The following is a 10,870-nucleotide window of genomic DNA, read 5'->3' on the forward strand; positions in this document are numbered from 1 at the left end:
CCGTCGACTTGAGCGGTCCGGGGTTTGAGGTAGCTTGACCCCTGTCGATGGCATTTGTCCTACTAGTAAGATTGGAAAGCTACCTAACATCGAGTAGGAAGCAAAATGGTAATCTAGAAGAATTTGACAGGCTTACTTTGTGAAGACAATAACTGAATCTATTCCGGGCCATCTCGATGTTCCTGGTTATTCCTCCCAGAGCTGAGTCAGCCAAGCAAGCACCTCGGACAAGGGGGTGGGGCCGGAGCTGCCCCTCCATGTGCCCCTCATGTGTACGAGTCCCTCAACCTCAACGCCTCGCTCCCCGACGCTCATGCACGAACCCCGGTGACTACCCAAATTGATACCCCGACTTCAATCGAGCCCTCGTTAGAATTTCTCGTTTTCAATTACCCCACACCTCTCAGTCTCTGAATAAAAATGCATACCAAAGGCCCGGCTCCGCAGCTCCACGACGGCAGCAACCTGCGCATCGGTATCGTCCACGCGCGCTGGAATGACACCATCATCGATCCCCTGCTCGCCGGTGCGAAGGCCAAGCTCGAGGAGTGTGGTGTGAAGGAGTCGAATATCGTGGTCCAGACCGTCCCGGGCTCATGGGAGCTACCAATTGCCGTCCAGCGGTATGTTCATCTTCTGCGACCCTCTTCTTTGCATGGCACCAATCGTTTCGCTCTTGTGACGTTGCCGCCTGTCCTTCGCAATCCCAGGGCGCTAAGTTGAGATGGGACCGCCTTACGCTGACAATGCTTCCTCGACCCCCTCCCGATAGCCTTTACGCGGCCTCACAAGTGCAATCCTCGTCAGCCGGCAGCGGTGGTTCGGCAGGTGACCTTCTGGGGAGCTCGACGGTTGACTTGGCGTCCCTACCCTCGGCCTCGGCTTCTACGGGACCGTTTGACGCCATCATCGCCATTGGTGTACTGATTAAGGGAGAGACGATGCATTTTGAATACATCGCCGGCAGTGTTTCGGACGGGTTGATGCGTGTGTCCTTGGACACGGGTGTGCCCGTTGTATTCGGCGTCCTCACCGTACTGAATGATGAGCAGGCGAAGGCTCGGGCAGGTCTCATCGAGGGGAGCCACAACCACGGCGAGGACTGGGGGCTTGCTGCCGTTGAGATGGGTGTGAAACGGAAGGCCTGGGCAGCCGGGACAATGGAATAGCAACGCCCTGCTCGGCGTGGTTCTGTATGCTTTATTAACCCGGCTCACTTCGGGCTCGAGTTTTAGAGTCGAGGCGTCTAAACAGTCGCTTTTTGTATATTGGTATTACCAGATTAGCGCATCAAAATGCTATGTCTATCATGAATCCTCCGCGCAGACCAGGGAAGGCCCGGGCCCAAACTGGTTTCCGTCTACCGCCCTTCGAACCCGTCCATTTCACTGCCTGGTAAGTAAAACGAGAGAGTATACAATGCAAGCGCCATACCTCGGCGTATTCAACGTGTGCCGTTATACAAAGGCCAAAAAAGTTTCATCCCTGACAATTAATACCCATCGCCAAGCATTTAAAAGACTCGTCTCACTAATCCCGACCTCGTTCAGTTAATGAATGCGCCAATATCGTCACCGACAGACTTCTTGGCCCTCCACAGCGACTTCTTCTTCTCACGCTTCGCCTTCATAGCCTCCCACCCTTCTTCGTCATCGTCATCTGACGCGCTGCCAGACCGCGTCACCGAGATGCTGGGCTGCGTGATTGCACCAGACATGGTTGAGGACTTCCGCAAATGGCTCACTGTGGCCGCCGCCGGCACCTGCGAGACTGGGCGGTACCGACCCGGAAGGCCGATGTTGCTGCGCTCCGAGGGGGCGATGGACGGGGCATAACCGCCACCTTGGAAACGAATCGAAGGCGCAAACCCGGCAGGCTGCGTCGGCTGGATCCATGACGCAGAACTCGGCTGGACCATGCTCATGGTGCGCATTTGCGCCTCGCCCCGGCCGAAGGGCGAATCAAGCATCGGGTCGTTACCCATGAACGAGTGTCGCATATCGGGGGCCATGAAACCAGTGGTAGGACCACCCATGGCGCTGAGGTTCCCCATCGAGGGCGATGTCAACGGCCCGCCAGCCATGGCCGGAGGATTGCCATTCTGGCCAGCCACCATCTGCATGAATTGCATCTGCATCTGCATGAACTGCTGCATTTGTTGAGTCATGTGAATCTGTGCTTGGTCGCCTGGCGTGAGCGCCGGCGGGCTAGGCTGATACATCATGTGGGAAGGGATGCCGGCGACGGGGTCAAAACCGCCTGCTCCAGGCATAGAGCTAGGGCCATCCATGTGCGGGCTGCCCCTCCTCATCGCGCGGTTTCGCTCCTCATTCGCAATCACACCGATGAGGCCACCAGGATGGACTGGCGGGCTCGGCTGCCCTGGGGCGGGAGCGCCACCCCCGAGGGCCATGCTCTCTCGAACCGAGTTACGGACGAGGCCAGCGCCGACGAAGGGGTCTTTGGGGAGGTTCCTAGCAAATGCGGGGAGACGCGGGTTTCCTGGCCCTTGCACATCCCCAACTACCGACATTGGCCGTTGGTAGCTCGGTTGCTGCGAAGCCCGCAAGTTAGGATTCGACCCCATGGTGCTCAAGCGATTGGGCGGGCGGTTCTTGGCCGGGAAGCCATGTGCGGCAAGGATTGCCAAGGGGATTTCCTCGTCTTCGTCGGAATTCTCGGTTGCGATAGCCGCGGGACCCGCGTTTGGCAGATTCGGAGTGCTGAAGGACATCTGCAAACTGTGTCGGGAGGACGGTAGGCTGCCGGCGGCCTCTCCTGTCACCTTCATCATCTGTTGTCGATACACGGACATGTGAGCCTCCTGCTTGCGTCGTTGCTTTGCCTGCTGTTTCGCCTTTTCCGCATCATCCTCTTCGTCTTCATAATTGTCTTCCTCATCGTCTTCGCCGGCCTTGCTACCGGGTGCACCCATTATCTCCCGCTCCCTATCTTGGCGTTCCTTGTCCTTCCGATACCGCTCAAACTCGGCGGGGGTCATGACTTTGTGGGTCCCAGTCGGGTTATTGTGCTCTTGCGGGACGGAATAGCGGCTACCGTACTTAGAGGAATGCGCGGGGCTGGAGTCGAACAGACTGTCACCTTCTCCTTCCAGGTTGTGTTCCTCCCTGCGGTATCCAGTAACCGACGGAGAGGTCGAGTTGCCTGGACGGGTCATGAACATGGACACGGTGGACAGCGAATCTTTCAAGAGCTTGGCTTCTTCGTCCTCGCCATCGTCCTCCGAGCTGCGTCTCTGGGTCGCAAGCATGGGCCGCCTTGGCCCTACTTCTGGTGAAGTCCCGGGCCTTTGTCGTTCGAAAACCGGCGACGTATGGCGCGGGACCGGAGGCGGGGCGCCATTCTTGGCGGGGGGTGATTGAGAAGGGCTAGACGGGGCAATCAGCTGGTCGTCGGAATGCTGGCTGCTCCAAGAGTGGGCGGGAGGATCGACTTTGGTCGTGTTGTCGATCTGAATCGGCGTCGGTTGAATCGGTCGGGCCGCTGTGAGGGATCGAGGAGCGGGCATCTGTCCCGAGTACTGGTCGTTTCTTACGGTGGCGACACTGGCTCGCTTGTCATTCCCTAGTAACATCCTGCTAAAATCCCCGCCCAGGTCCAAATCAAAGTCACCGTCAACCTTAGGAGGTGTCACTGTGGTGGAGGTCGAGGCAGTGGGCGCTCTTGCCCGTCCATTCGCAGGTGTTCTCATCCCCGTGGCAATAGGGCTCGGTGGCGGCGACTCCTCTATCGTGGGCGGCGGGGGCATGTGCTTTTTTTGCCCACCAAAAGAAAACGTACGCCCGGCAGCCTTTAGGAACCCGGAGGAGGGTCTTGGAATTGGAGGCACTGGAATGTCATTTGGCAGCTTCCTCTGCGCGCCGCGCCATTCATCGGAGCCCCCAGTGTCGGCGGTTGAGGGGGTGGTCGAGGCATTACTATGACCCGACGAATTATCCGTCAAATTCGTATTGGTCGTGTTCGAGGAGCCGCTCCCGCTGCGCGATAATCATCAGTCAAAGAATATCCCAAATGGCCACGCCCAAGAGTAGGCCCAGCACCTACCGGTTTGGCTTGAGGTCGGCGAATATATTGTCATCGACAGTCACATCGGACCTGGTCGGCTTGTGCAGTGCATGGGTCGTCGTCGTAAGTTTCACGCCGCCGTCGAAAGGCTTGGCTCCAACCACGTCGGTGCGCTCTAGAACGCGGAAAGACGGACCTGTTACCGCGGCATTTTCTAGATTGTCGGCGGTCGACCTCCGCCTGCCGAACGCAACCGAAAACCTAGGCATGTAGACCGCTGGTTGGCCAGGCTACTCCTGGAAGAATCGATGTAACTTGCCAAACGGATGGTTTTCGTAAGGGCGGAGCAACTGGTTGTTTTGATTTTCTTCCTGTCGCAAGGCGGGACAGATCTAGAGACGGTTCAAGGGTCAGGCCGTGAAGGGCTGTTGTCGAGTTCCCAATCCAAAGTGGCAATCTGCCTACTGTATATGCGAAAACTTGGTTAGCTGCGCTGCCACGCATGTAATCGGATGACGGTAGGGTCTGGAGACAGGAAGTGGGGGTAGGCCTGCCCCGGGACGAGATGAGACGATAGATCAACATTCCGCAACCATGTTGGCCCGGCTCAAGAAATAGAATTGCGCAAGGAAACACAACAGAAAAAGATTCCGGGGGTTACGCGGAAGATGGCCGACCGGCTTGCGCAAAGTCCGGTAGGTTCGCTGCCAGTGCGAGATGTGGCTTGGTACTCACGAGTCAAGGAGCCGATGAAGTTAAACCGAGGCCGGGGGCTGGACTGAGTCAAGGCCGAAGCCAGAAGTTAGGTCGGCGTGCGTCTGTAGAGAGGCTCGCTGCGGTCGTTTCGAGGTCAAAAAAGGTCGAGGTAACGATGCACACAATAACAGCGAAACCACGCTCTGAGAGTGATCCGGCGCTGTGGGAAATCGCCGAACGCAGCGGTCGTGTATTAAGGTGCGACGGGTTGGACGGAGGGACAGGCCCAGTGCGACGAAGAGACGAGGTCCCGAGGAAAGCGGAACCGGTTTGTAGAGACAGGCAAACGGCTGAGGCGACACAAAGCCGCGATGTCTGGAGAAGAAAGGCGGAGACGATGGCAATGGGGAGGAACAAGGCGGCGACGAGGGCGAACACGATCTCTCGGGGTCAGGAGGGAAGAAGGAGTCGGTTGGTCAGGAATTATTTTTATTTCCTTGGCTCAGAGTCGCACTGGCACTATTGAGACGGGGAGTGGGGAGCGAGAAAGGCGCTACCGGCGAGGAGACGGGGCCATTGGCGAGAAGAACGGGCTCTCTTGTTGGCGGGCTCCCCTGCCTGTTCGGGCTTCCGTCCCCCTGTCGACTCACTGCCTTTGGCGGCTGCCCGAGCAGCACAGAACGGGCACAGCAAAAAGCCACGATACCTAAAGGAGCGAGACTCGGCACGCCACCTACCTACCGCAACGAGACACGAATGCCTGTAGAGGAATGTGCCGTCTTGTCTGTGTTGATGGCCGCCGGACTGCGGGGCCTCCACATGAACGAAAAGACGGCGACCCGGAAATGTGAAATGGTTCCTTCGGATGACCTCGGTGCAGCCAGGGGGGTTGGTCCAGCGCGGGCTGGGCAACGCGCTGGATCGCCAAGGATCGCCCGTTCCCCGCTGATGGACGCGTCCGGACTTGGTGCTTTTGCTGCAGGTCAGGATAAGTCCCTATTGGTACTGTGCATTCGCCGGGCAGTCTGGGCTCGCGGGATCTGGATTTGTGCATACGGTCCAGAGCACCCCTGGCATGAGAATCCAGCAAGGTGCTGACTCACCTTTAACGAGAGAGAGGAAAAGCGCAAGGGAATAAAAAAAAATAAGAAAGGGAAACGAAGCTAGCTGAACCGCCTCCCAGGCTCCATTGAGTGAGAACCAATCCTCCCAAACTGGAAACGGCGCATTGATCGATGTGCGACCAACTCCCACTCAAAAGCTGACAACTGAAGATTGGCTCAGCCAGGAACGCTAAAAGGACTGTGTACGAAGGAGGTGTGGGGCCCAGATCGGAGATCCAGGTTCGTTGATCATCACCCATCTTCAAAACGGCCTCCGTTCCCGTCCGCTTGTTAGTTAGCGGCGTTCGAGTTCTCATGCGGTGATGATGCCTTGCTTTGCCGCAGGCCGTTCTTCGCTCTTGCTTCACAACGTTGTTTTCACACGGAAAACCCCAGCTTCGCAGAAGAGCCAAAGAGGCGTGCTGGGGCATGAGAGCAAACACAAAACAAACCCTTTCAGTTTATGTAGTTACCGGTATTTCCACCAGCGAGACATGAGTTTGTTTTTTTGGCCAGCCAAGAGCTGCGAAATCAGTGTCCGGCGCGGATGTAGCACCACCGAAATGATAACGTGGATTGGACGAGGTTCGCGAAGTCTATCGCTGTGGTACATACGCACAATGCAGACCTGGTAGGTCTACACACAATATGTACGTATGTACGCTACACAGTCGGTAAATGCCCGCCTGCTGGAGCCAGGTCAAAACAAACTGGGAGCTTCAAGGGTGCAAAACGATCTGGTGGGGGTTGTGGATGTGGCCGTTGGTTACGGATGACGGCAAAAAAGGGGGTCAACATGCCAGGGGTTGCTGGCGGGAGAGGGGCCCGTCAGCTTCAACCAAGAAGAAAGCCCAAGGAAGCCCAATGGGCCGTTTTTATCGATTCCTCAGCCGTGCCGATTCGGCGGATGCTCGGACAAAGCCAAGTCCGATGGCATCTTCCACTACTATGTAGTTAGTTACAAGGAAAGATGTTTCAGACACGGCAACGAAGGCAGGAGAGGACACAGTCCAGTCGGAAGACTTCATCTGTTGTTCATCTGCCTCCCTCGTATCCCCTCGGAGCGAGTCTCTTTCCTGGGCAACATGTGGGGCGGATTCCACGCACCAGCCCATTTTAAGAATTGCGAGACCTGCTGCTGGGTTGAGCGTCTGGACGTGCTTGATGCTCAAACAGCACACAAGACAGCATGCATTGCCCGGAACACCGCCTCGATTGCGAGACGGCGGGATGGCGAGGATGGACAGCTGTGCCTGACGAGTTGAGTGGTTGGATCCAACTCTCACACACACCCGGCAGGCGCCCCCAAGAGGCACAGATCGCTGTTTTGCGGGTGGAACCCGTGTGCCATGAGCTTGAAAAGCGGAGTCTCATTGGGCGGCCAGCCCGGCCAAGACGAACTGACGCTCAGGGAAAGCTTCGCTGCGCTTGCTGCTGCCAAGTCGGCATTGGCGCTGCCTTGATATCATCCCTCCCGTATGCGCGCGCATCAGGGACAACCTGGAATGAATGTCGGAAACAGCTACGCTCGTCAGGGTCTCTGAGAAATCGACAGGGCCTCAGTTCGTATGGTTGGAGGCAACTCATCAACCTGGCTTGCCCGGCAACCGAGGCCGAAACAAGAGTTCCAGAGTTACTTCGTACTCCCGCGAAGGTCGATGGCTAATATGTATTCTGTACTTTGGATTGCATTCCTCACCATCGGCAACTTGCCGCCCAAAAGGGGCCGGCGAAGAAAGCCCGAGTGGGGTCAATTGCCCGTCAGTGCCCGTGTCCATGCCCGCTCGGACCGCCCGCCAGCGCTGGCATTCCCCATCAGTTTGGTTGCCAATTGCGTTGCCAGTGTTGAATTGCATTTCAGTTCCCGCTCTATCCTGCATGACATCAATCCACAACTCTCCCGGCAGGCACAGCGGCGATGCGGTTTGGGAGGCAGCGGCGCGGCACGGCACGCACAAGAGAGATCCTGCGAACCTGTAACTCCATACTTCCATGGTAGCCTGTCAACTTCCCCCTCCTCGAGCCCTGTGCCATCCACCGTTTAATTGATTGATTGACCGTGCCAGGAGCAAGGCGCAAGGAGCTCCTCTGCTACTTGGAGATGGGAAAAAGTGGGCACGTGGGGTCGATTCGAGAAGAAAGGAGCTGGCGGTGCCGTTTCAATGCTGGCTGTTTCGAAACACCAAGGAGGGGGTCAAGGGGCCGGTCAGAGTGTTTGCGGGTGGCGGGGAGGGGCAACCAAAGCGGGAACACTGCCGGGGCCCGGCATCTGGAACAATTGCCGATGCTGCGCTGCGTTGCGCTGCACGGCTCGAGCACCGGTCCGCCATCCTTGCTCTCGCCTCCCCTCGTCTCGTCTCGGGTTAAGAAGGCAAGGAAACGGGCCAGGGCCGAGTCGCATCACGGCTCCCGGACTCCCTGCCTCCCTGACTCGGGGAAAGCCAATGGCCTGTCGTCGTGAATTTCACCCGAGGCTGGCCTGAGGGCGTCAACTTTAACAAGAGACCCTTAAAGACGTCCTTATTGTAGAGCACGTGCAACATTGTGTGTACATACGTCTTAACCACCAGCGCTCCGATACCAATTGTCGAGTCTCAGCCGTCAAGCCGTAGAATTCCCCGACACCGTAGCGCGGCAGCCTTCAACGCAGATCCGATAGGCGACGGGGCACGGCACAGCAACAAACAACATGAGTTCTCCAACCACCCCGCGCGCTCCGCGTCACCGGGGCGCGCTTCTCCTACTCCAGGATGAACCACCTCTCGCGCCCATAGGTCACGGTGCGTTGGCGTCTCTGATCAGACAACGTGGGCGCGAAGAGGAGGAGGGTCTCGGCGGCGATGCCTCAGAGGACGAGCTCTCGCGTCGCGATGAGCGACGCTTGAGTGCCATCCTCAACAGTGCCAACATCCGGAGCATGCGCCTCATCGGCAGCAGTAATCCCCGCTACTGCTGGGAGCGCTATTGGAAAACTGAAGCGGAGCTGGACGCCATGCCTAAGAACGTGTTCGTGATCCCTTTCGCCGTCCCGCTGCTTCCCCATGCATGCTGACCTCTCTCGTCTCCCCCAACATAGCCGCAAGTACCACGAACGCGTCAACTACCTAGTCCAGCAGTACCTATATATCGACCGGCTGTTGGACTCTTCCCTCCCGCACGACCTGCTCAATGAGTACAACAATATGCCGGCGTCTGCCTTCCGCGGCGTCGAGATCCCGGCCACCATCATGGAGACACCATCGGCCCCCTTCGGAGAACCCGCCCGCAAGGTCCTGCGGACGCCCAAGGCTATCTATTGCCCCACAGAGACCACCCCTCTGTTTTCTGCCCCTGACGGTGGCTCCTACGGTAGCGCTGTTGACGACGGTGACGAGGACCCCGAGGCCGGTCGTTCAAAACCCGAGATCCCCTGGCTCGAAGACGACGTAGTCGACAGCGACGCGCCCATTGTCACCCTTGCCATCTACGTTAATTTCGCCGCCAACCTTATCTTGCTGGCTGGCAAGTTTGCCGTTGTTATGTCGGTCCCGTCCGTCTCGGTGCTGGCCAGCTTGGTTGACGCCATGCTGGACTTCCTCTCCACAGTCATCGTCTGGGTCACCACCTGGCTGATCCGCAAGCAAGACCAATACCGGTACCCCCGTCGGCAGGCGGAGACTTGAGCCGTTGGGTGTGCTCGTCTTCTCTGTCATCATGATTACTTCCTTCGTCCAGGTCGCCCTCGAGGCTATTGCGCGCCTTGCCTCGCCCGACCGGGACATCATCGAACTGTGCGTTGAAACAACCCCCCTCCCCTCCTTTTCTTTTTTTTTTTGCTTTACCCGTCGTGCTACCTCGCCTCCCGCCGTATGCTAACAGGACTTCGTAGTGGCATTCCAGCTATCTCTATCATGTTCGGAACCATTGTTATCAAGGGCTTGTGCTGGCTATGGTGCCGCATGGTCAACAATTCGAGCGTTCAAGCACTGTGAGTTCACCTTATGTCCCCTTCTGCCAACAGCTTTCTACGGCAATTAGAGCTTGGTTATTAATACGGACACAGGGCCGCGGATGCAAGTACCGGTACGTGTACAACGGCGCCGGCCGAGCTGTATTTCTCGTGACCCCATGCGGTTCTAACACAGCTATTGTTTAGATGTTATCTTCAACGCAGGCTCCATAGCTTTCCCTATAAGTATGTCCCCCGCCTCCCAACCAATATCGTGCCGGATTACTAACGCAGAGACACACACACAGTCGGTTTCTATGCCAGGGTATGGTGGCTCGACGCCCTCGGCGGCCTAGTACTCTCCCTTGTTGTCATCTTCAACTGGTCCCAAACTTCGTTCGAGCACATCAGGCATTTGTCTGGCTTCTCGGCCACGGCTGACCAAAGGAACATCCGTGAGTCCGCCCACCGGATCCCCTCACCCTTGGCCGCATTGCCTTCTCAGTCCTCGTTTAACCATTCATAGTCCTCTACTTAACCATGCGGTTTGCGAAAACCATCAAACAAATCCAGGGCCTACAAGCATACCACGCGGGTGACAAGCTCAACGTAGAAGTCGACATCGTTCTAGACGCCAGTACCCCCGCTCAAGGACAGTCACGACTTGAGGTGAGCCCCGTTCAAACTCTAGCCGTACGCGGTTTTGCTCCGCGAATTCCTAGAGAGCTAACACGAAGCGCGATAGCGAGAGCCTACAATATGTCCTCGAGTCGGTCCCCATCGTCGATAGAGCCTTTGTGCACGTCGACTATGCCACCTATAATCTGCCAACTCACATGGAACAGCAGACCGGTTAAAGTCTCCGATTCCTACGGACCACAACGGCCGGTCTCGAGTCAATCATGATCGGGACTAGCCCGCGCTCGGTGGGAAGGAACGCGGGCCCGTAGAGGCATAAACCAATTTCAGAGCATAGTGGTACATCATTGATTGCCTCGCTCGCCTGGTCTTGGATAGGGCTATTGGATACTAGCTTGGTTCGCACATCACGGCGACGACGGTTAGTGAGGTTGAGCCCGGAAGAGGGCCAAGTCGAACAAAAGGTGATGGGAGAAGG

General features: G+C 57.2%; 4 protein-coding genes across 4 annotated transcripts; 3 read left to right on the plus strand and 1 right to left on the minus strand.

The window, feature by feature from the left end:
* Positions 1-255: 255 nt before the first annotated feature.
* On the plus strand, positions 256-1,358 carry B0H64DRAFT_91304 (6,7-dimethyl-8-ribityllumazine synthase). Its single transcript, XM_062808963.1, has 2 exons — positions 256-623; positions 773-1,358. Exons 1-2 carry the CDS (start codon positions 421-423, stop codon positions 1,167-1,169), a joined length of 600 nt encoding a protein of 199 aa, XP_062662626.1. The 5' UTR covers positions 256-420; the 3' UTR covers positions 1,170-1,358.
* B0H64DRAFT_91310 (uncharacterized protein) lies at positions 1,358-4,460 on the minus strand. Its single transcript, XM_062808964.1, has 2 exons — positions 4,066-4,460; positions 1,358-3,998 (listed from the first exon to the last, which is right to left on the minus strand). The coding sequence occupies exons 1-2, from the start codon at positions 4,293-4,295 to the stop codon at positions 1,547-1,549; spliced, it is 2,682 nt and encodes an 893-aa protein (XP_062662627.1). The 5' UTR covers positions 4,296-4,460; the 3' UTR covers positions 1,358-1,546.
* A 2,875-nt stretch (positions 4,461-7,335) lies between these two features.
* B0H64DRAFT_91441 (uncharacterized protein) lies at positions 7,336-8,411 on the plus strand. Its single transcript, XM_062808965.1, has 2 exons — positions 7,336-7,820; positions 7,899-8,411. The coding sequence occupies exons 1-2, from the start codon at positions 7,394-7,396 to the stop codon at positions 8,306-8,308; spliced, it is 837 nt and encodes a 278-aa protein (XP_062662628.1). The 5' UTR covers positions 7,336-7,393; the 3' UTR covers positions 8,309-8,411.
* Positions 8,412-8,514: 103 nt separating this feature from the next.
* B0H64DRAFT_371505 (uncharacterized protein) lies at positions 8,515-10,610 on the plus strand (the record flags this gene model as incomplete). Its single annotated transcript, XM_062802163.1, has 9 exons — positions 8,515-8,831; positions 8,902-9,459; positions 9,540-9,595; positions 9,705-9,792; positions 9,868-9,887; positions 9,979-9,999; positions 10,062-10,208; positions 10,280-10,422; positions 10,476-10,610. The coding sequence occupies 9 exons, from the start codon at positions 8,515-8,517 to the stop codon at positions 10,608-10,610; spliced, it is 1,485 nt and encodes a 494-aa protein (XP_062662629.1).
* Between the last annotated feature and the right edge of the window lie 260 nt (positions 10,611-10,870).

Source organism: Chaetomium fimeti (assembly GCF_033439085.1).
Source record: "Chaetomium fimeti strain CBS 168.71 chromosome Unknown B0H64scaffold_2, whole genome shotgun sequence".
Classification (NCBI taxonomy): Eukaryota; Fungi; Ascomycota; class Sordariomycetes; order Sordariales; family Chaetomiaceae; genus Chaetomium; species Chaetomium fimeti.